Source organism: Rhinolophus sinicus, chromosome 5, assembly GCF_057876585.1.
Source record: "Rhinolophus sinicus isolate RSI-liver-muscle chromosome 5, RSI-T2T, whole genome shotgun sequence".
Lineage (NCBI taxonomy): Eukaryota > Metazoa > Chordata > Mammalia > Chiroptera > Rhinolophidae > Rhinolophus > Rhinolophus sinicus.
Genome location: NC_142505.1, coordinates 35,542,585 through 35,568,547, shown reverse-complemented (window position 1 = coordinate 35,568,547; position 25,963 = coordinate 35,542,585). Strand labels below are relative to the sequence as shown.

At 37.4% G+C, this 25,963-nt stretch overlaps 1 protein-coding gene across 3 annotated transcripts in view; it reads left to right on the top strand.

Moving 5' to 3' along the window:
* The window catches only part of STAG1 (STAG1 cohesin complex component), a 354,275-nt gene that overhangs the window by 216,953 nt on the left and 111,359 nt on the right, over positions 1–25,963 (top strand). For all 3 annotated transcript variants that reach the window (XM_019747971.3, XM_019747962.3, XM_074312886.2), the window contains one exon: positions 16,174–16,297. In XM_019747971.3, the coding sequence (XP_019603530.1) occupies positions 16,174–16,297 (124 nt within the window). The remainder of the gene's footprint in view (positions 1–16,173; positions 16,298–25,963) is intronic.

The window sequence follows — 25,963 nt, the reverse complement described above, 5'->3', positions numbered from 1 at the left end:
GTTGTATGGTTAAAGGTTTATCAATTTTGTTTATCTTTTCAAAGAACCGGCTCTTGGTTTCATTCATCTTTTGTATTTTATTTAAGACTATCTCGTTTCTGCTCTGATTTTTATTCTTTTCTTCCTTCTACTCACTTTGTGCTCAGTTTTCCTGTTCTTTTTCTAGTTCCTTTAGGTATAAAATTAGATTGTTTATTTGAGATTTTTCTTGTTTTCTTGATGCAGTCCTGTATTGCTATGAATTTCTGTCTTAGAATTGCTTTAACTGTGTTCCACGGATTGGGGATTGTTGTGTTTTCATTTTCATTTGCATGTGTATTTCCTTCGCCAGGTTACGGAAGTTTTCAGTTATTATTTCTTCAAATAGGTTTTCTTTTCTTTTTTTCCAATTCTTTTTTATTGGGGAATGTTGGGGAACAGTGAGCTTTTCAAGGGTCCATCAGCTCCAGGTCCAGTCACCGTTTTCAGTCTTTAGTTGCAGGGGGCGCAGCCCACCATCCAATGTGGGAATTGAACTGGTAACCTTGTGGCTAAGAGCTCGCACTCTAACCGCCTGAGCCATCCAGCCACCCCTCCGGCAGCTCAGTGGCAGCTCGTTGTCTTCAATCTAGTTGTGGAGGGCACAACTCACTGGCCCATGTGGGAATAAAACCGGCAACCCTGTTATTAAGAGCATGCGCTCTAACCAGCTGAGCCATCCAGCCGCCTCTGAAACAGGTTTTCAATCCCTTGCTGTCTGTCTACTTCTGGTATCCCTATGATGCGCATGTTGTTAGTTGATGTCCCAGAGGTTTCCTAAATTACCCTCAATTTTTTTGTTTCTTTTTTTCTTTTTGCTATTCTGATTGGGTGATTTCTGTTACCTTGTCTTCCAAATCACTGATTCGTTCCTCGGCTTCACATAATCTGATGTTGATTCTTATCTACTTCTTCTTCATTTCAGGTATTGTATTCTTCATTTCTGACTGGTTTTTTTCTTATGGTTTTTATCTCTTTGTGTAAGTTCTCACTGGGTTCATCTATTTTTCCCCTTAAGTTCATAGAGCATTCTTATAACCAGTGTTTTGAACTCTATCTGGTAGATTGTTTGCTTCCATTTTGTTTAGTTCTTTTTCTGGAGTTTTGTCCTGGGTTTTCATTTCACACATGTTTCTTTGTCTCATTATTTTGGCTGCCTCCTTGTAGTTTTAATTTTTATTTTTATGTGTTAGGTAGATCTGGTACACCTTCCAGTCTTGGCAGAGTGGCCTTATGTAGTAGATGTTCTGTGGGGCCCAATGGCACAGTCTGCCTGGTCACCTGAGCCAGGTGTTCCAAGGTTGTCGTCCATTGTGTGGGTTGTGTGTGGCCTCCTGTTATAGTTGTGCCTTGAGTGCTGTTGGCACGTTAGTGGGTGGGGTTGGCTTTCTGTTGAGACTGACCGTGACTATAGTGGATGAATTGTTGTGCATGGGGTGACCGCACCAAGCAGGATTCAGTTTAGTGGGGCTTTGTTCCCTGCCGAGTCCATCCTTTGTGTATGTCATTTGTGGAACTAATTGGGCAATGTTCTGATATAGTCTGAAGCCGGTCACTAGCAGTTTTGGTTCTTGGGCCAGTTGGGAGGAGCTGTGGTGCAGGCCAAGTTCAGCCACTGCCTGTGCCTGGCCCAGGACACCTGGTAGGAGCTACAAAGTAATCTGCAGTTAGTTGCTCTCTGTGGTGGGCTTGGAGACTTCTTGGAGAGACTCTTCTGTGAACCTAGGTTGGCTGCTGCTAGTGCCATGCTTGGGGCTGCTAAGCAAGAGGTACAGGGTATGCTGTGGCCAATTGCTGCTTGCTTGGTGTTTGTGGACCATTGAGAGCTTTTAGGATAGGTCACAGCATAAGCTGACGCCACCCACTTGTGAGGAAAAGCTGGTAAAAGAAGTTCAGGTTGGTGCACAAGTTGGGTGTGGCAGGGTCTCAGGGAATCATCACAGTTGTGGGTGGGGGAGAGTAGTGTTAGCCATGTTGATGGAGACTCAGATTTGGTGCCTGCTTGCACTTGCACGCTTGATGGCGGGGAGGACTCTACTAAGGAACAATGGCACTGCTGGCTCTACTGTTCTAAAGCGAGCTTCCCCTCCAACCCTCACCCTATAGCCACTCAATTAAGTTTCTCCTTGTATGTTCCTGGCACTTTTTGAGCTGCATTCCCTTCACTGGTTTTTAGGGCAAGTGTTTGTGAATGAGTGGGTCTGTGCTTGGGCTCTTTAAGAAGACTTCTGGTTCTTCAGCAGCCCTCTATCTCACCTAGTCGGAAACCCCACTGGTTTTTAAAGCCTGATGTTGTGAGGCCTTCTCAGGGGGGACCTCCACTGCCATGATACCAGTTCTTAACCACCACGTGCAGGTATTGGATCATGTTGTTTAACATCTCTGCTCCTACCAGTTCTTGTTGTGACTTCCTCTTTATATTCTTAGTTATAAGAGTTCTGTTCTGGTGGTTCTCAAGGGTGGTTGTTCTATAATTTAATTGTAATTTTGATGTGGTCATGGGAGGAGGCCAGTACAGTATTTACCGAGTCTGTTATCTTGACGGGAAATCCTCCTCTCTCTTCATTTCCTTTTGAAGAGCAAACGTTTTCAATTTGAATGAAATCATTTCTCAGTTTTTCTTCTGTGGTCATACTTTTGATGTGAATATTTTGAGTAATGCCAAATTTTCTTCTGTTTTTTTTTTTATTTTAGAAGTCTAATGAGTCAGTCTTTTCAATTAAGATATGTAAACCATATTTAAAGTTAATTTTTTTGTATGGTATGATAATAAGGGTATAAGTCCACTTTTTGCATGTGGATATTCGTTTGTTTAAGCACCATTTGTTGACTGACTATCCTTCTCCAATTGAATTTGCTTGGTGGTGGTCTTGGAAATCAAATGACCATAAACGCAATATTTTTATTTCTGGGTCTTTTAATCTGTCCTTACACCCATATCAACTAGATTGATTACATTAGCTTTGGAGTAAGGATTTTCTTTTTTTTAGCTTTATTGAGATTTAGTTGACATACAGCATATGTAAGTTTAAGGTGTATGACATGATTTGATACACACATATGTATTGTGAAGTGATTACAATAAGGTTTGTTAACACTTCCATCACATGATTACCTTTTTTTTTTTTTGCGTGTATGGTGATAAAACTTAAGATTTCTCTCTTAGTAACCTTCAACTATGTAATACGAGATTGTTTTCTATAGTCACCATACTGTACATTAGAACCCCAGACTTCATTCATCTTATAACTGGAAGTGTACGCTGTTTGACCAATTTTATTCTCACCCTCAAGCCTCTGGCAGCCACCATTCTAACTCTACTTCGAGTTTGACTGTTTTAGATTCCATATATAAGGAGAACATACAGTATTTGTCTTTGATTTTATTTTTTTAATATTAGGTAGTGTTAGGTGCTTTTTTTTTCCAAAACTGTTGTTACTATTCTAGGTCCTGTACATTTCCCTATAAATTTAAGGATGAGCTTGTCAATTTTTATACAAAAGCTTGCTTGAATTTTGTTAGAGAATATAATGAATCTGTAGACCAGTTTGTACAGAATTGCCCTCTAAACAGTATTGAGTCTTCCAACCTATGAATATACATTGTATCTCAATTTATTTAGATATTCCTTGATTTCTCTTAGCAGTTTTTTGTGATTTTCAGTATACGAGTCTTATACTACTTTTGTTCAATTTATTTCTAAGTGTGTTTATGCTGTTTGATTAAACAGTTAAATGAAACTGTTTTCTTCTAGATTCTCTCTTACTAATTTATAAAGATACAGTTTTTTTTATTCCTGTAAAATTACAAAATAATTTCATTGCTTTGGGTTTTTGCTTTTTGGGGAGGTAGGTTATGTAGATTCTTTAGGGTTTGGTACATACAGGATTATATGACATGTAAATAAAGACAGTTTTAATTGGTGCTTTCTATGCATGTCCTAATTCCTGCCCCCCATTTTGCCTATTGCACTGACTAGAATCTTCTATGCAATAGTGAATAAAAATGGTGAAAGTGGACAGCTTTGGTTTGTCCTGATTTTAAGGGGGAAACAATCAGTCTTTAGGATTAAGTATTGTTAGATGTAAGTTTTATGGTTGCTACCTTTAGTCAGACAAGGGAATTCCCTTGTAGCCTAATTTATTTTTGTCATGATTGATTGTTTGATTTTGCTTATTTTTTTTGTTTTGATTGAGATGATAATATAGGCTTTTCCCTTTATTAATATAGTTTATTCTATTCATTGATTTTCAGATGTTAGACCACTCCTGCGTTCTGGGGAAAATTCCATGTGCTTATGGTGTATAATCCTTTTTATATGCTACTGGATTCAGTTTGCTGATATTTTGTTAAGGAGTTTTGTGTTTACTTTTATAATGGCAATACTTGGTTACTAGCCACATAGAAAACCTACGTAGAAGTGTTCCCTCCTGCTCTGTTTTCTGAAATCTTAATTGCAACCAGAGCAAAAAGATAAATTAACTACAAAGGATACGAGATAAGAAAGACAGCAGATCTCTTTCTAGTTGGAAATAAGACAAACCAGAGATAATGGATCCATTTTTCTTAAGTAGTGAAAAAAAACAAAAATGTCAACCTAGAATTCCATACCAAGAGAAAACATCTTTCAAAAATGAGGTGAGGCAATGGGAGAGTGAAGTCATTGGAAAATTATCTCCCCAGAAAACAACTAAAAAGATAAAAACGATCATTTCAGTTTTCTAGAAATCAATGAAAAATATTAAGAAGCATTTATTCATAAAAAGCTGAACTTTGGGTTAAAACCTATGGCATTCTGGCATGGAACTAAATACTTTAAACATCTTAAAACCCAGAGCACCAGATGTAGTAGAGTTACCAGGGTTGGGGATGCCTATGAAAACCACCAGTTTTGATACTGAGGGAGCTCACTTGATTGGGAGCTAAGTGCTAAATACCTAACACCTTTACATAGGAATTGAAAAGAAGAGGAAAGTATTGGGAAGAAGTATTAGTAATGAGAAAACTCGAATTTTATAAAATTGCTTCTTTGTTCCCTGTACTAACACTTAATATTAAGATGATATTTATTTTAATAATCTTTCTGTAAATTATGATCTCTGTTCTCAAGTTCTCGTTTATAGTTTAATAACGGATACAGTATAACTTTTCATTAAGTACTTCAGCTATTCCTTTCTCCTATAGGCTATTTTTGAAAAAAAAGTTGTCTGTAGTTCTATTTTAGAAAATGTAAATTTTTTTTTTTAGTCAAATGTTAGTGACAAAATTGGCTGAAACATGAATTCATTGTGTATTACAGTTTAGATAACGGATCTTTTCGAAGCTTGTAATTATTTTTTACTCAGGCGCTCTCGTGAGATTCCTTGTACATGAGAGATAATTGTAAGTGTCAAAACAGCCGTATTATACAAGAGCTATTCTCTGAATTTGTATTGTAGTCATTTTAATTTAGTCAACTTCCTTACTAGGAGAACACCTGTAATGGTAGTACATGAAACATTTAATTAAAATTCATTAAAGTTAAATTTCATTTTGTTGGAAGCAGAAAATATTTGAATTCCATATGCCATGAAAGTAATCCAAAAAGGAAGACTTCAGTCCAGATATTATATTAATGGGTCTTGTCTCCCAAAAAAGACACACTAATGGTGAGGATCAGTAAATTAGATACTTTTTTTTTTTTTCATGAAAATAAACATAATGATTCTTTTATGCTGTAAAATGGAGTTACAACAAAAGATTAATTGCTCCAGAATAATTATTTTCTAGCTTTATTTTTCTTTGAGTTTGCAAGTAAAGTATATCTTGACTTCATTTTTAGTTGTTCATTCCACTGCAATACCAGAATGCTATGAAAGTTAGTCCATTTTACAGTTGTCTTATGCCTTTACTCTGTCTTACTATTTTGCCCTCCACTTTAATCTTTGCTTTGGAAACTCCCAGACACTTGGCAGCTAAATTATCTTTCTAAATGGAGTGAGGCAGTTAGAAGTAGAGATTAATATGTTAAAAAGGAATTTAATATGAAATTCAAGGATTGCATGAGAAAAATATCTGTATTTCAAAAGTTGTATTGTAATCAAACCAGGAAACATTTAGAAATATACTGCATTTTTATTTTATGCTTGATCTACTTAAATAGAATGATAGTTCCTACAGGTCAACAAAACTGTATATCTGGTAATAAGAGGATGTGACAGGAATCATGGAAAGACTAAGACCTCACTGGAGTTTAAAAGAATAATCAGTGAAGGTAATCAGAGTGGAACAAATGCATTGTAGACATAGAGATGCCGATGAGTTTGAGCTATTTGGATTAAAGAACTCATCTATGGACTAGACTAGAAGATTGGTTATAGCTATGTTGGTAAAAGCCTTTAAAATAATAAAAACTAATAATAACAGTTATCTTTTGCCACATAGCTAATACCCGAAAACTTGGCAATGTAAAACAACAAACATTCATTCTGTCATAGTTTCTGTGGATCAAGAATCTGGGAGCTGCCTACCTAAGTGGTTTTGGCTTAAGTTCTCTCATGAAACTGCACTCAAGACTTTGGTTGAGGTTGCACTCATTTGAAGACTTAAGTGGGCTAGGAGTATCTGCTTCTAATAATGCTTACTTACATAGCTGATGGCAGACCTCCGTTACTCACCAGGTGGAATTCTCTAGTTAGAGTGTTTTCAAGACATGGCAGTTGGCTTTCCTCAGAGATAGTGAGGAAACACTAAGATAGAGAACAAAGCAGAAATCACAAAGACTTTTTTATCTAGGCTCAGGAATCAAAATTCATCATTTCCACCACATGACATTTGTTAGAAGCAACTTACTAAGTACACCTACATTCTGGAAAAGAGGAATTTATTTTCATCAAATAATTTGTGGACATTTTAAAACTACCACAAAGGAGTTCTAATTTTACTATAGTGTGTGATTACATAATATAATTATATGTAGAAAATGATTAATCTAGCAGGGTAGTATCAGCAGGCAGAATGGATTGTGGCTCCAGAACCCAAATAGGAGACCAATCAGGTAGGGACTTTCAGTAGTAGCAGAATGGACTATCTAACCATACATAGTCAAGTTGTAAGTCTAGAAAGGATATTTGAATTTCTTCTTTTTTAAAAAATTAGTTTATTGGGGTGATTGGATAAAGAAGAGGTGGTATATATGCACAATGGAATACTATTCTGCCATAAGAAATGATGAAACAGTGCCATTTGCAACAACGGATGGATCTTGACATTATTATGCTAAGCGAACTAAGGCAGAAAAATTTGAGAACCATATGATTTCACTGATATGTGTAATGTAAAACTGAAAACAACAAAGGAACAAGACAAACAAAGAAACAAAAACTCATAGAGATAGACAATAGTTTAGTGGATACCAGAAGGTCGGGGGGAGGAGGGTGTAAGATGAGGATATTTTAAATTTAAGGGTAGGATTTTAAAGTTAAGGGTAGGAGGAGTCAGATTGGTATCTGAAGTAGACAAGGACTGGGATTCCAAGAAGACAAAGCAGTATCAACATGTTAGCATTGTGAGGTACATAAATGATAAATGTCTAAGTATTACGTTGTTTTGTGTACCTGAAACTAATGAAAAAAAAAAAGGAACAATATACCACAGTGATACTGACAATAAACACAATTTTTATGAGAAAACAAAACAAAACATGTTAGCAGTGCATACAGAAAGGAGGTGTGTTCCATGAATGTAAGCTTTTAGAAGTCTAGTAGGTGAGACAAAAGGGCATTAGAAATTAGGCTTAGACTTAGAGATAGTTATAAAAAAAGATTCTGAGCAAGATTTCCCTACTGAAATAAAGCTAAGCCTTTCTATTTTTTTAGCCTTGGGAATTGGCCACCCATAATCTTATTGTCAGTGGTAATGTTAATGAATGGAAAAATGATTAAGCTGTGTATATATGAAGTTACCATACTTAGTTGTCACTGTAGTTTTAGTGTACCACACCTATTTGTCTTGTCCTCAATGTGCTTCCTTGAGGTTGTGTAATAAAAACATAGCCTAGTTTTCTGTGATTTATGTTTTCAGATTAATTTTTACAGGGGTGCCGCAGAGAATAAGTTCAATGGATTTCTGGGAGATGAGTACTTGGTATAGATGAGTACTCAGAGAGAGAAAATGCTATGATTTGAGTGTGTTGTGGTTGTGTTTTGGAGGGGGGCTGTTTTATTTATGCTGTTGTCATTTTTATTTGAACAGCCCAGTAGAAGAAAAAGTATATGAACTAGCAGTTCACAGAGATGGAAATTTATAATAAATAGTAGGAGACTACCAAGTGACAGGCAAGGATGTGTGAAGCACTAATTTATGCAGAAATTGGTTAATACTAATAAAGCTAAAGATGAGTATTGCTTTTCACATAGTAAGTTCACTTCTAGGTATAAAAATATTGTCTTACAGACTTAGTTTTCCATGTCCTACATCAGGCACACAGTATTCCAATAAAAAATACTTGCCTTGCCACATGTAAAGCATTTTAGTATTTTCTCTCCTAAATACTTTTATGTTTTTGTTGCCACTCACTAAATTTATTTCATAATGTAGGTAATGATGTGCTGTTTAAGAAAACACTACCTTAGGGAAACTTGCATATATGTGCACAAGGAGACTATATATACAAGAATATTTGTGGCATTCATTGTTAATACAAGCAGAAACTTGGAAACAACCTAAATGTCTGTCAATGAGAGAATGTATAAATAATTTGTAATATAATTATTGAAAGGAACATTGAACATCAGTTAAAATAAATATATTGAAGCTAGAGCAATGTGAACGAGTATGTATAAGTCACAAAACATATTTGTGAAGGAAGCAAATTGGAGAGGGTGCCTACAGGGTATTAGTTATACAAAACAATATATAGGAAGTTAAAAATATAAAGATACAGGTGGGAATGATAATCTTTGAGTGAAAGATAGTCATTCTTCGGGAGGGAGATGCATCAGTAAGAGGTGTATAAGAAGTTTCAACTAATATTTTTATAACAGCATTGGATATACATATTCATTATATTGTCCTCCATAACTTTTTTATATCTGAAAATTTTCATATTTAGAAAAACAGAAATGCCCTTGAGCCGTTCATGTTCAGTGTCATAAAGGGCTAGAAATATCTTTTCACGTTTTTAGTGAAGCTACTTTTAAAATTAAATTTATTGAGGTGAGATTGGTTAATAAAATTATATAGGTTTTATGTATATTTTCTATAATACATCATCTATATAGTGTGTGTTCACCACTCTAAGTCAGATCTACTTTTGTTACCATATATTTGACCCCTTTTACCCTTTTCTATCCCCCACCCCCTTACTTTCTGGGAACCACTAAACTGTTCTCCCTATGAGCTTTTACTTGTTTGTATTCTTCATTTGTTGCGTTCAGTTTTATATCCCATAGGTGAGTGAAATTATGTGGTTCTCAACTTTTTCTGTGACTTCTTTGACTTAGCATGATAATCTCAAGACCCATTTATGTCGTCACAAACGTCAGTATTTTATCTTTTCTTATGGCCAAGTAATATTCCATTGTGTATATGTACCACATCTTTAGCCAGTCATCTATCAGACACTTTGGTTGTTCCCATGTCTTGGCCATTGAATAATGCTGCAGTAAACATCAGGGGACATATATCTTTATGGATAAATATTTTCAGATTTTTGGGGGTAGATACCCAGGAGAGGGATTGCTGGGCCATATGGTAACTCTGTTCTTAATTTTTGAAGAACCTCCATTCTGTTTTCCATAGTGGTTGTACCAATTTACATTCCCACCATCAGTGTATGAAGGTTCCTTTTTCTCCACAGCTTCTCCATTACTTGTTATGATTTGTCTTGTTTATGATAGCCATTCTAATAGATGTGAGGTGATATCACATTGTAGTTTTGATTTGCACTTCCCTAATAGCTAGTGAAGTTGAGCATATTTTCATTTATCTGTTGGCTGTTTGTGTCTCTTCTTGGGAGAAGTGTCTGTTTAGATCCTCTGTCCATTTTTTAATTGGATTGTTTGTTTTTTTCTTGTTTAGTTGTATGAGTTCTTTATATACTTTGGATATTAACTCCTTAGCAAAGGTGTTGTTTGCAAATATCTTCTCCCATTTAGTTGGTTGCCTCTTTGTTTTGTTGATGGTTTCTTTTGCTGTGCGGAAGCTTTTTACTTGGATATAGTTCCATCCATTTATTTTTGCTTCTACTTCCCTTGCCCTTGAAGTCTTCATAAAACCCTCTATCAGACCATAAAACCCTCTATCAGACCGAGGTCCATACGTTTAGTAACTATGCTTTCTTCTATGTAGTTTGTTGTTTCAGGTCTTATGTTTAGGTTTTTGATCCATTTTGAGTTAATTTGGGTAAATGGTGGCAGATAGCAGTCTAATTGCATTCTTTCGCATGTGGCTTTCCAATTTTCCCAGCACCATTTATTGAAGAGGGTTTCTTTTCTCCATTGTATGTTTTTGGCTCCTTTGTCTAAAATTATTTGCCCATATAGATGTGGGTTTATTTTGGGCTTTTCAATCCTATTCCATTGTTCTGTGTGTCTGTTTTTCTGCCAATACGATGCTGTTATGATTATTGTCACTTTGTAGTAAGTATACATTGAAGTCAGGGAGTGTGATACCTTTGGCCTTGTTTTCTTTCCCAGAATTGCTTTGGGATCTTTTGTGATTTCATACAAATCTGATGATTTTTGTTCTAATTCTTTAAAAAATGCCTTTGGGGCTTTGATGGGGATTTTATTAAATTTGTGTATTGCTTTAGGTAATATGGCCACTTTAACTATGTTGATTCTTACAATCCATGAACACGGAATATCTTTCCATTTCTTTGTGTGTTCTTCAATTGCTTTTAATAATATCTTATAGTTTCGGTGTATAGGCCTTTGTTAAGTTTATTCCTGGGTATTTTATTCTTTTTGTTGCAATTGTTACAGGAATTGATTTGTTTTGTTTCCTTTTTTCATTTCTTTTTCTGAAATTTCATTGTTAGTATATAGGAATGCAGTGGATTTTTGTACATTGATTTTGTATCCTGCAACTTTCCTGTATTTTGTTAAATTGTTTATAATAGGTTTTTGGTGGAGTCTTTAGGGTTTTCTTTATAAAGAATCATGTCTCCAAAAAAGCGACAATTTAACTTCATTCCCAATTTGGATGCCTTTCTTTCTCTTGCCTGATTACTCTAGCTAGGACTTCCTATCCTGTGTTGAATAACAGTGGTCAGAGGAGCATCGTTGTCTTTTTCCTGATCTTAGTGGAAAAGCTTTCAATTTTTCACCATTAGGTATGATATTAGCTCACGGTTTGTCATATATGGGCTTTATTATGTTGAGGTACTTTCCTTCTATACTCATTAAGTGTTTTCATTATAAATGAATGTTGTATTTTGTCAGATGCTTTTTCTGCATCTATTCACCTGATCATATGATATTTGTCTTTTATTGTGTTTATGTGGTGTATTGCATTGATTGATTTGCATATATTGAACTATCATTGTGCCCCTGGAGTGATCCACACTTAGGATTGGATTTTTGCATCTGTACTCATCAGAGATGCTGGTCTGTAGTTTTGTTTTTTGTGTTATCCTTGCCAGGTTTTGGTATCATGGTTATGTTGGCCTCATAAAATGAGTTAGGCAGTATTACCACTTTTTCAGGTTTTTTGAAGAGTTTGAGAAGGACAGGTATTAAATTATCTTTGAAGGTTTGGTAGAATTCACTAGTGAAGCCATCTGGTCCTGGACTTTTGCTCATGGGGAGGTTTTGGGTGATTGTTTTGTTGCGGTTGATTTGTCTATTTAAATTTTCCTGTTCTTCATGACTCTGTCTAGGAAAGTTATATATGTCCATTTCTTCTAGATCATTGAATTTGGTGGCATATTGTCTTTCATAGTATTCTTGTATGATACTTTGTGTTTCTTTGGTATCCGTCATCCGTCATAACTTCTTCCCTTTCATTTCTGAATGTTTGTGTCTTTTTTTTCCCTTAATGAGGCTAGCCAGGGGTTTGCAATTTTGGAAGTATTTCCAAAGAACCAGCTCTTTGTTGCATTAATTTTTCTACCTTTTTTTGTTCTCTATTTTATTTAATTCTGCTTTAAATTTTATTTTTTCCTCCCTTCTCTGACTTTGTGTTTCATTTGTTATTCTTTCTCTAGTTCTTTAGGACGTAATGTTAGATTGTTTGTTTGGGATTCTTACTGTTTCTTGAGATAGGCCTGTAATGATATAAACTTCCCTCTTATTACTGTTTTCATATCATCCCAATAATTTTCGTATGTTGTACTTTTATTCTCTTCTGTTTCTGTGTACCTTTCAATCTCTCTTTTTATTTTTTCTTCACCCAGTCGTTCTTTAGTAGTATGTTGTTTAATCTCCACATATTTGTGGTTTTTCCTGCTTGCCTTTTGCACTTGATCTTCAATTTTGAAGCGTTATGGTCGGAGTATATGCTTGATATGATTTCAGTTTTCTTGAATTTGTTGAGGTACTTTTGTGTCCAAACAAATGGTCTATTCTTGGGAATGTTCCTGTGCACTAGAAAATAATGTGTAGTCTGGTGTCCAGGGATGAAAGGCTCTGTAAATGTTGATTATGTCCATTTGGTCTAATGTGTTTTTTTGTTTGTTTGTTTGTTTAAAGATTTTATTGGGGAAGGGGAACAGTGTGTACTTCCAGGACTTTTTTCCAAGTCAAGTTGTTGTTCTTTCAATCTTAGTTGTGGAGGGTGCCGTTCAGCTTCAAGTTGTTGTCCTTTCAGTCTTAGTTGTAGGGGGCAAAGCCCACCATACCTTGCGAGAGTCGAGGAATCGAACTGGCAACCTTGTGGTTGAGAGCCCACTGGCCCATGTGGGAATCGAACCAGCAGCCCTCGGAGTTAGGAGCATGGAGCTCTAACCGCCTGAGCCACCGGGCCGGCCCCCTAATGTGTTTTTTAAGGCTGATATTTCCTTACTGATTTTCTGTTTGGATGATCTAGCCATAGCTGTCTGTCAATGGAGTATTTAGGTCTCTTACTATATTGTGTTTTTGTCAGTTTCTCCCTTTAGTTCTGTTAGTACTTGCTCTGTATATTTTGGTGCTCCCTGATTGGGAACATAGATATTGATAAGTGTAAATGTCTTCTTGGTATTGTCCTCTTTATCATTATGAAATACCCATCTTTGTCTCTTGTTACGTTTTTTATCTTGAGGTCTGTTTCGTCAGATATAAGTATGCACACACCCGCTTTTCTCTGGATGCAAATTACTTAGACTTTCATTTTCTGCCCTTTCACTTTGAGTCTACAAGGTGTGATCAAACAATACGGTGAATGTTTTAAAAAAGCAAATTATTACAGTAAAAGATACATTGCCATTAACACCCCTCTCCATACTCCCCTTTCTTCGAACATACTTATCCCAGCATTCTTAGCAGTTTTTGAAGCAGTTGTGGAAGTCCTCTTTCATAGGCATCTCTAGTTGCGTTGTCATGGCTGCCTCCATGTTCTGAATCATTTTGACTTTGGGGAAGAGCCAGAAGTCGCACAGTGCCAGATCCCGTGAATAAGGTGGATGAGGACACACTGTAATGTTTTTATTTGACAGATACAGCCCTATACCAGAAGCGATCTGTGACACGAAGTGTTGTCATGATGGAGGATCATTTATGGCAACCTTTAAAGTACATCATCTCTCAACCCGATGGACTCACACCCGATTGACTGCACTGAACAAGGTCAAACTTGTCACACACTGTTATTAAGGTTCGACACACTGCTTCCTGTATCAAAGATCCCTCCCCTTCCATTTGATGGCACTGAGCAGCTGCATTCCCTGTATTTTGTGATTACAACAGAAAGGCCCCATGTCACACATCACTTCTGGTACAGCAATTTCTGTCAAATAAAAATACTACAGTGTTTCCTCATCTACCTTATTTACTGGATCTGGCGCTGTACAACTCCTGGCTCTTCCCCAAATTTAAGATGATTTAGGACGTCAGTGCAGCCACGATTGCACAATTATTAAAGACACTCACGAAAGAGGACTTCAGAACTGCTTCAGAAAGTAGCAAGAATGATGAGATAAGTGTGTTTGAAGTGAGGGGGAGTATTTTGAGGGGTATTAATGACAATGTGTCTTTTATAGTAATAAATTTTTAGTTTAAATGTTCACTGTATTTTTGGATCACACCTCATATATTTATCCTTGCAGCTGAGATGTGTCTCCTGAAGGCAGCATATGGTTGTTTCTTTTTTTTTTCCTTTTGATCTAATCTGCTACTCAATGCCTTTTTATTGGTGAGTTCAGTCCATTGAAATTTAGGCTTGATTATTGATATATGAGGATTTGCTATAGTTATTTTATCTTTTGTTTTTGATAGCTCGGTGTCTCCATTATTTCTTTGCCTTTGTGTTTCTGTCTGTTATTTTAGTTTGGTTGTATAATTTTTTTTCCTGTGTTTCCTCTTTTTTTATGTTATGTTAGGTCTGGATTATTTTTGAATGGTTACCATTAAGTTTATGTAAAAGAAATTTCATATAAACAGTAGTCCTTTTTTTTTCAGCATTCACCTTATCTCCATTTGCCTTTGCAAATTTAGACCTTTACCCCCTCCCTTTTTATGTTTTTGTTGTCACAAATTATTCCTGTTTATGCTGTGAGTTCATTTCCGTGTTGCACTAGCAAGTTGTCTTCTTCCTCTCTTTTTCTTTTAATGTTTTTATTTCCTTTAAAGCTACATTTTTATCCTCTATTGTCTGTAATTGACTAGATTGATGGTACTTTGAAGATTTTAATAGTAGACGTTTGTGGAAGATTAACTAGGTGCTAGGCACATTTCTAAGTCTTTTACTTTTATGAAGTGATTTCATTCTTAAAAGTAACCTTGTGAGCTCTAGGTATAGTTGTATCTGTATTTTACAGATGTGTAAATCTAAGAAAGAGGAATATAACTTGTCTAAAGCCACATAGCTAGTAAATAACAGAGTCAGCATTTGAAATCAGGATGTCTTGCTCCAGAGCTCCAGGACCATTAGCCTCAATGCTGTAGAATCTCTCCATGAGAAAGAGGTATAAACAAACAAACAAAGTAGGAAAGGTAGAGATTGTAGTAGGTAGTATGGCTTTGAAAGAGAAAGTTGCTCACTTTTTTATCTTTAAGCTATGACAGGGACTTAAAAGAAACTGAGATTTATTGTAGCAGAGAATATAATTTTAGAATGCTAGCACCCATTTTGTGATAAAAGAGCAACTTAAGTGAAGTTGCTTGATTAACATTAAAAGTCCAGTTAAATTACTGTCAGATTAATTGATGATTGCCTTGTACTAATTGGAGAATTAAATAGTACCAAACATTTTAAGTTATTCATGTATGGCAAATCGGAAACCTTGATGACCAATCTACAAAAGAAAGTTAGGATTCACTTTATTATATTTAATATGATTTTTTTTTAATGCTAGAGTTAGTAACCTACTGAAAGAGAAGGTGAAAATATTAACGTTGTATTTGCTCATGGTTCACAGGTTTGAGAGTAGGAAAATATCATGACAATTACATTGGATGCTTAAAGTGAGGTGCAAAGCCATCTGGGCACAGAGCCAGAAACCTTACTTTTGGAGTTTGTTCTACCACCATTTCACAGTGTAGTTTTCAAGATTGTTCCTATTGTGACTAAATGTGAACTATTATTCTGCCCCGTGCAATTACATCAAGGTTTTGGGTTTTGCAAACTATCATACTTTTTAAAATAATATTTGCTTCAAGTTCTACTTAATTCTTTATTTGAATGTTGATACTATGGTTCCCTGAGAAGATTTAACATGTTTGTTGATGCCATGATAGTTGTGAGGCTTTCAGAAAGCTCCACATGCCATTTCCTAGTTCAATGAATATAAAGCAATTGAGTCAAAATAAGATGATTTCCAGAAGCATTATTTTTGAGTTTGGTATCGGTAGTTTTTATTCCACAGAAACCATATAAAAAACAGAAGATAGTCAAGTTGGAGGCCTTTGCGAGTACAGATATAAATGCAGTGTTAGGAATAATGTGTTAATATTTATTGCTTGCTGAAAATGAGTATGAAGTACATTCTAGCTCTTCATGTTAATCAGAGATTGTGTCCTTATTTTCGTCCTCTTGTAGTGATGCTATTGCTGAAATTAGAGCCATTTGTATTGAAGAAATTGGAGTATGGATGAAAATGTATAGTGATGCCTTCCTAAATGACAGTTACCTAAAATATGTTGGTTGGACTCTTCATGACAGGGTAAGTTACTCTGTTCCAGGCTTTGATAGTAGGTATGCTTGTCTTATTACTAGACAAGATTTGTAATGTGGAAATCTAAGATGATTCAGCTGAATAACTGTCCACTTAATGGCCATGATGAAACTTGACACATGAGCCCATGTGTGAAAACCCTTCTTAGTTGTAATATTCTCTTAAACCAAGATTGACAACCTGGTACATATAAAGTTTTCAGAGATTCTCTCAAGAAGCTAATTACAGTCTTTTTCTAGCTTGGAGTCAAAAGAGATTCCTTGTTTCTCTTAATATATGAAAACTGAATAAGCTTTCTTGTTTTGATTTCTTTAGGGTATATCGCAGCAAAGTGAATGGATTTGTTGGGTGCTAGAATACTGTGTCTAAAAATATATTTCTATTAAAAAAGGCTCTGACTTCCAAGGGAATCCCATGTTATTGAATCCTAAATAAGTAATCCTGAAAATAATCGAGGGTAGGAGTGTATCTTACTGGAATTTTTATATTGAATGACCTGACAGTCTGTAACTTGAATTGCACAGATATTCACAAATATAGAAATATTTCAATTTACTTTAAATTCCATCCTTTGAATTGTTAAAATCATTGCAGCTATTAGAATAATACATTTTATTTTTAATGCAATTGTATTCTTAGATTTTTTTAAAGGCAAATTTGGTAATATTTGAAGACTTTTCTCTGTCTTACCATTATTACCTTATAGAACATTTGTTTTTTAAATAGCAGTATGCTAAGTATTTTCAGCTTTTTTAAACCCACAAAATTACATAAATCATAATAAAAGGTCTCAAGGGAATCTTACGGTCATTTTTTGCTGTAAGAGAGTTTGAAGTATAGGGAGATCATCACAAGTCGGTTGCTCAGCTTCACAGTTGCTAATTTTTAATTGATGATTAACAGGAGTTTGTTCTCCCCTACCGCATTTGAAGGAAAATTCAGTTAGTACCTAGTGAATTTTTTCCTGAATATTTATCATCCCTAGCATTTCAAATCCTTTTTTCTACACTAATAAAACCCGAGCTTGATTCTGTGTTTTCTTTGTCTATTCCTTTTGTAGAATTGGGATCCTTAATGTCTGATCCCATCTCAGGTTTATTTAATTAAATTTTACTAGTGTGAGAGAATGTAGAATTACACAGTGTGTCCTGACACGTACACTGTTAAATCCAACAAGATGAGCTTTAGTAGGAATAAATTTACGGTCTTGCATTTTTATCCCTACCACTACCATACCAGTTTTCTTCTTACCCCCACCTCCCTTATAGACTACCCCACTGAATTTAAATAACAGTAACAATGACCAGTTTTAACAGAATTTATGTATAACTACAAATTCTGGGAATAACGTGGATTTGATGTGGCTTACCAAAAAACAATCAACTATGATTTTAAAATAAATCACTAAATTGTGTTTGAGAAATCCTCTGTCCAGATAAAGGAAGAGGTATATTTCTCTTATGTGTTGTTGATAAAATCATGTAAGGAGAACTGTTTTCACTAGAATGATTTTACACACTTTTCATGTGATCTTCAGTTACTTTATTTAGAACTTAACTGTAAGTATTAAATCATCTCTTCTAAACTTTCTTTTGTCATTTTTACTCTAATTCCTTGTACTTTTTTTTCTCTGAGGACTAGTCGTTTGCTTTCTCTCCTTTTAGTCTAGTTGAAACTGCTCATTCTGAGATATGACTTCTGCCTTCAGACTCATCCTGTCTGTGCCTTTTCAAATGAGCTGATAAAACGCCTGTCTTCTTTTTAAGATTATATTTTAATTATCAACTGCATTTTTTCCAGTTTTATTGAGATAAAATTGACATATAACCATTGTATTAGTTTAAGGTGTACCTTGTAATGGCTTGATATTCCTTCTGTCTTGATTTTAGAATTTTAGACATTTATAACCCAATTTATCCTCCTAAATAAGACAAATTTTTTATTTTAATATTGTCAGTTTACATAAGTTTTATAATACAAGTTTTGGTCAATAGAAAGACAAATAATTTCTAATAAGTAAAGGAGTTATTAGAAATTCACTTTGTATTGACCAAAACTTATTTCTATGTTTTCTACCCATTTGTTTTAGCTCTGTCATTAAAGGTAACACAGAAGAGATCTAATTTAAATACAGCTAAAGTAATCTCTGTGTTCTGGGCTAAATATCTTAATCTCTTCTTGTATTTATGCTCATGACACTAGATTGCCTTTCTCTATCCTTTTTTGTTTATCAGTATTCTATATTGTTTTTGCTTTTGTGGTACAGTTCTTCTACTGTCTTGCCTATGCTTGATTTCTCATATCAAAATCTCTTTAGTGCTTGGGTGAGGTTTATTTTCAATTAATCCACTCTATTTCTTCTTTTTGTTGACTCATTTCATATTCTATTTCTCTTAAGTTCACCAAAAACCTTTCTAGCTCTGTATATGTCAAGCAAATGAGATCTGTTACCTATCACCAGAAGTACAAGTTCTAATACTTCTGCCCACTGCATCTTGATATTGGGGTTGCCAAGGAAAACACAACGCTGTGAAGCACTGGATGAAACAGTGCTTTACTCACATAGAGAAGGAGCAAAGCAAGATCAGCTTCAGTAGTAGGTGTCATTCCCTCATGACCAGCAGGTCTCTCCCAGCAGTCAACACAGGGCAGTTGCCCTGCATGCAGCCCTCTTGTGCCACATAACTAAGAATCCTATCCTCTTCCTTCAGGGAACAGATTTAATAGTGGGGTTGGCCGGGTGCCATGTGATGCACACACTTAAGCAGAACAAAAGAACACATATTTGAGTTTGAAACAGGAACGGTATTTCCACACAAGACCATAAACTCAGCACAGGCTCTTAGGACTCTTATCTCTTAATAAGAGAGTGTTGCAGGCACAAGCCCATTTTTTTGCAGCCAAGTGGAAGGGGTCAAAAGATGGAATGCAGGAGACTGCCTTTCCCAACAGCCCACTCCCCACCCCTGCTGGGCTACTGAAATGGCAGATAAGCATGGCAAATCCTGTAGGACCATCTCCCACCTCAAAGTTGGAGGTGGAGGTGGGTCCACTGGGGTCCCTGAATAACCTATATGGATGTGAATTGCTCATAGAGCCTCCCTGTTATTTGGAGGCAGGACTTTACCACGGTAATTAGGAGAGCCAGACCCAAGAGGACAATCAGGCTTCCCTGGAGGATGGTCTTCAACCAAGAATCCCAAGTGCCTGGATTAAGCCAAATAAGAAGTCAAAAAGTGAATCTTGGGGGTACTGGGAATGCAGCTGATAGCCGTCCCACCTGAGCGTGGGTATTCATTAACTCAGTTCTTAAGTTCCCCAAATTATTGAAGTACGTTGGCATGAAATGCTGACAGTAATACAAACGCCACCCTGTTGTGCCATCAGATAATTGAGGGCTATTTGATTATCCATCACCACCTTGACTGGTGAGTTTAGTGAATCTTCTTGATCTTGGTGGCTTGGGCAGTACCATGAGCTATTCTGCCATGGTTAAGGGCAGGTTGTACATCGGTGTGTTGTTGTTTTTTTCTAGTGCCTGTATACTATGTGCAGTGTTAGAGTTTGGACAACAGAATGAAACCAGTGGTTAGTTTGTCTTCCTAGGAAGGTACTGTGAGCCACTCTGTCATGTTAGCAAGATGGGTCCTTTCTAGCCCTCTGTATAATTGCTCACATGGACAGTGAGCCCTAGAAGTATGAGGCAACAAAATCTTCCCCTGGGGGCAGAAATTCTGTTGCCCATTGGGGTCCACAGAGAAGTACATAACCAAGAGGAATGTAGGTATACCTGTCAGGGACTTGTTCTCATAATGCTGACTAGTCTAGTAATATACAGTCTCAGCCTCCTTTTACCACATGATTGCAGAGAGAAGAGACACATGGAATTTCCAGGTCTGAAATGTCACTATAGATCAGTAATAACCATTTTGGTACAGGGGTCTTTTTCTGTCACATTATAGGTAATATTAAGCAGGGGACTCCAGAACATGCTTGCATCTGGACCTGTATCAAAAGAGTCACCTGGTAATTTCATCCGTTGATAGCTTAAGGAAGGTCTGAGTAGCATCAGTTTGCCTCCTCTCACTACGGCTATACTGATTTTTATCAGGGTATTAATAGACATAGCAGAAGCTTCCATAGGAATGAGAAGAATGTTCTACTCCCCTCTCAGAACTCTACGAACTTCCTGACGCCTGAGATAACTGGTCTACTACTTGTGGAGCTGGTTGCCTAGGTATTGCAACCCAGACTGTCCCAATCTTGACGCTACTACCTCTGTGGGCACCCACTGCCCTTGTTGCTTGACCCAGACTTTTTGGCCTCAGTTGGCCAGTCCAGGAAGGGAGGCCATGTCCTGCACAAACTTGACATGTCTGACAATGCCATCCACCTGATAGGAAGGGTTAAATGTTCCCAGCACCAGTAGAAGGACCCTAGCACCCTTGGTTCTGTCTCCTATCCTTGCAGTATCCCATAGGAGGGAGTTGCCCAAGGGAAGCATCACATCCTGATTAGAGTCACGGGGTACTGTCCGGGGTGCAATGGCAGCCAAAGCAGGAAACCACCCCAGAGATGGACCTCCCAAGAGGAAAAAAGAAAAAGAATGATTAGTATATTGAGACTGGGATTTTGTAGGTACAACCTGAACACAGATGCCTGGTCCACTCCCACCCCATCCACGCTCAGTATTTCCTGACATGTGCCACAGTGACATGTTTTCCTAGCATTGGAGTGCCGTGCTTAGTAGCTAGCTATATAGCCCTAGTCAGAGGGGGGTACAAATCCACTAGCAGGCTGTCTTGGTTGCTGTTTAAGTCAGCTGTTCCTTTGTTCAATGGCTTCATTGACATGTGGGTGATAGGACACATGGAAAGTTCATAACATTCCATGAGAGTGTGCCTATTTTTGTCTTGCTTGGGCAGTGAAGGATGTTCCTTAGAATTTCTTGTCCAGTCTTTTAGTTACCATTCTCCTGACCGGATGGGTAGGCCTTTGGCAACAGTCCATGAGTTGGTAAAAATGTATCAAGGCATGTTGGTAGGGGTGGCCTATACGACCATCACCACAACTCAGAGCTTGGCCCACTGGGTGGAATGTCCACATCTGGTCTTAGTCAAAAAATGGTCACCCGTTGGACCAATGGTGGCTGCATTCAGCAGACCTCATCTGTCTTTAGTTTTACAGAGCTGTCAGTAAACTATGCCATGTTGCCAGCAGGCATGGCTTTGAATCTTAGGCCCCAGGTAGCTCAGGGAAGGGTCAAAGCATCTCCTATGGGTCATTTGGCCTTTCTGATAAGCTGGCTAGTTGCTTATGGAGCCTACTAGTCCCTTGGGATTCTGGCTGGGCCCAATCTTGGATGTACCATTTCCATTTTGTGATCGAGCTTTGTTGATTCTCGGCAGTTTTATTGGTCAGTTTTGTAATCACCCAAGTGAGAATGGGCAGTACAGCATTATATATGGCACCATTATATATGGCAGCATTATATATGGCACCCCAGCCATACCATGTTCCCATCTCCACCGGTGCCCAATAGCAAGCAAGAAAATGCCATTCAAAAGGAATGTACTAGGTGGCAGCTTCTAGAAGTTTGAAGGTCCAGAATCCAAGAAGCCAGTGCACCCAGTCAGTTTCCTGCTGCCACAGACTCCAATCAGTGTGTGTTTGGTGGGGGCGCAGGGGGATTGCCGAAACCAGCAGTTTCATCAGGCTAGCAGGCTTCACGGGCCTTGCCTTGTTAAACAGCTTCCAGTGCCTGCTGCTGCGATGGGCCTCATTTAAAATTGGCTGCTTTGTAGGTCACTTTGATTAAAGAGGTCAAGAGAGCACCCAGGCGGGATACATGCTGTTTTCATTACTCATAATGCTGTTGAGCCTTGCTTTTATTAGTGGGTGCTGCCAGGACCTACAGTTTTGTTTATTTTTTGAAGAAATGCACCTTTTTTTTTTTTTTAAGGAGGGCGCAGCTCACAGTGGCCCATGCGGGGATTGAACTAGCAACCTTGGTGTTATTTGCACCACACTCTAACCAACTGAGCTAAACAGCCACCCCAGGACCTACAGTTTTTGTTTAGTTGTCTCTGGAATACCTCTTTGGCTTCTTGCCCAAATGACTCCTTGGAATTGCACCTGCTGTGCCAGGCTCTGGACTTTATCTGGATTTATAGTCAAATTGGAGCTAATGATTTCCTCTGTGACTAAGTGCAGCACTGTAGCCACATGTTTTTTGATTGGCCCTGCTATCAGGATGTCATAATGTAATGGATGACTAAAATATCTGTGGGGCCTTGCGTTTGTTGAAGATCAAGCCCTAACCACTGGTAGCATATTATGGAAGAATTTCAGTATCAGTGCAGAACTACAGTAAAAGTATATTACGAGCCATTCTGTGTGAATGCAAATTAGCCCTGATCCTCATCCTGCAAAAGGATCAAATAGAAGGCATTTGCCAGATCAATAACAGTATATTAGTTTCCTATTTGGGTTGCCACTGTCTCGGTGATGCTGTAATATCAGGAACTGCTAGGGCCTAAGTTGGAACTTTCCTGTTTAACCTGTGGTAATCGATCAACCTCCAAGCTGTGGAGGTTTTCCTTACTGGCCAGATTGGGCTGTTAAATTTTGATGTGGTAGATATCAGCACCTCTGCTTGCATTAAGTCTTGAATTAACAGAATAATGTCCATTTCCCAACCATATTTTTGTGGAACAATGTGCCATGATTTGGGCAACTCTGGAGTTGTCCAGGAATGCACTTGGCCCTTTATGCTTGAATTTGTCCTTGTTGTGGTGCATACCCCTTAGAGGCAGTGATGGTTTTCAGTATTGCACCCAGCCAAAATGTTAATGCCTGTTATGTACTCAGTGGTGGGAACCATGATCATCAGCACCTGAACTTGTCCAAAGGGCTCCATCAACAGACACATGCAGACTTGTCTCCCATGGGTAACTATCACCCAAACTGTCCAAAGCCACTATTTTAATCCTGTCCTTATGGTGACCTAGGATTATTGTCATTTGGACAGCAGTATCTAAGAGCCCCATAAAAAATCTGAATTCCACTCCATCCCCCTTTCCCTTGTATCCTGACAGGGGCGTGGGACCTCTGGTGGGGACCCAGGGACTGTGACCCCTAACTGTGCTATTTAGTCCTAGACATTTGCGTCTGCAATGCCCCTTCATCATACAGATATATCAGCCAGGCTGCATGAGACTCCCCTCGCTCATGTCCACATCTGTCCTTCAGTTTCATATTTTACTTTCAGACAAGGACTTCACCTCAACAGTTTTCATTTTCAGCAATGCCATTGATAGTTTTGCATTGAGTGAAAACAGGTCTTATTTGAAGCCTGGAAGCAATCTGTATCAGGTGAATTATCCTGCATGGAACCTTTTATTCTCTCAGACATCATTTTCAACCCCTACAATACCATAGGAGTTGGGGTGGCATGGAGCACAAAGGCAGCCAAGAGCCAGAATATACAAGGTGTGATCAGACAATATGGTGAATATTTAAATAAAAAACAATTATTAATAGTGAAAGACACACTGCTATTAATCCTCCTCAAAGTACCTCCTCCTCCCCTCGCTTCATACACACTTTCCCATTCTTGTTGCCATTTTCTGAAACAGTTCTGGAAGTCCTCTTTTGTGAGTGTCTTCAGGTGTGCTGTCTTGATGTCCTGAATCGATTCAAAACATTTACCCTTCATGGTCATTTTGACTTTGGGGAAGAGCCAGGAGTCACATGATGCCAGACCCAGTGATTAAGTTGGATGAGGACACACTGCAATGTTTTTATTTGACAGACGTTGCCGTACCAGAAGTGATGTGTGACTCGGAGCCTTTCTGTTGTGATCACAAAATATGGTGAATGCTGTTGCCAAGTGCCATCCAACAGAAGGGCAGGGATCTTCAGTACAGGAAGTGGCGCGTTGAACCTTAGTAACAGAAGTGTGACAAGTTTCAGCTTGTTCGGTGCAGTCAGTCGGGTGTGAGCTACGGTTGAGAGAAGGTGTCTTTTAGAGTTTGCCATAAATCATCTTCCATCATGACAACACTCCGTGTCACACCTTGCTTCTGATATACGGCAGTTTCTGTCAAATAAAAACATTACAGTTTGTCCTCATCCACCTTATTCACGGGATCTGGCACCGTGCGACTTCTGGCTCTTCCCCAAAGTTAAAATGATTTAAGGACATCGAGCAGCCATGATAGCACAACTAAAGACACCCAAGGAAAGAGGACTTCCAGAACTGCTTCAAAAAGTGGCAAGAAGGATGGGATAAGTGTGTTTAAAGTGAGGGGCAATATTTTGAGGGGGATTAATGGCAATGTGTCTTTTACTGTAATAAATTTTTTATTTAAACATACACTGTATTGTTTGATCTTACCTCATAGTTTCTCTACTCTTTTTAGGACTCTACATTTCCACCCTCATTCATTACAGATTAGCTATATTCTGTTTATGCCCATACGGCCAGAGGGAGGTAAGCACCTCATTCAGTCCATTACTGCCACCCCACCCCCAGAGCATTCACCATGCTGTCAGTGGGGCTGACTAGCCCTTTCATTTCTACCATGCCATGGTGTGTTTTGTTCGTGACTCTGTACCTCTTGGTAAGGAAGTGGTCTAGGGCCCAGGCCAAGTTGAGGCCCAGTCTTTTGACAGACTGAATGCACAAGACTTCTTTTCTCAACAGTATCCCTCTCAAGACTACTCCTTCTCTTCTTAGCAAATAAAAGAAAAATACGAGGAAATTTTGGGGAATGATGGGTGTGTTTATTGCCTTGATTGTAATAGTATCATGCATGTGTGCATATGTCCAAATCATCACATAAACGTGAAGGTTTTTTTTGTATATCAATTATGTCTCAATAAAACTGAAAAAAAAGAAAAGACTCTTCTCTCTACGCCCATTACCTCTACCACATACAAACACATCCACTCCTTGAGAGAACATCAGAATTTGGTTAAGTTTAACTCTTTCAAAGTATTCCCACTAAAGTATTCATATTACACTTATGCATTTTATTAACAATCAGCATTTTCTCCTAGAAACATGAATTATTGTCCCTTAAAAATACAACTCATTATGAAATTAAGCCATTATGTTCCATAATACTTTCTGTAGCTCTTAACATTTAAAACAATTTTTTTACAAAAATGTTGATAGGTTTAAGAGTCTCTGACAAATAATGCACAGTCCCCTCCCTCAACAAATCATTTTACCTTTCTTTGTTTCTTTCGTTTTTTTCTGTTTTTATATATTTATATAGTTATTAAAAAAATATTTATTGAGCAGTAGCTGTTTGTTAGGGACTGTTAAACAGCATTCAGATTTGAATAAGATTTTGCACAATGGGAAAACAACAAAGCATTTAGGTACTATAATAGAGATACTTTTAGAGGATAGTAGAGCCCCACATAGAGCAATTACCAAAAAGGTAACTGGAGTTTTCACCTAACTAGGTTAATTGACAGTTTTCTGAAGTACATTTATGGGTACCACCTTATTTAATTGTTAAGTTCCTGTAATGTAGGCAGAGCATGTTATCGGTTAAAAAAATAACAACAAGATTTTGGAAGAAGAGGTAGTTAATTAGGAGGCATAACTGGACAAGGTAATGATAAAACTTGATTAATATC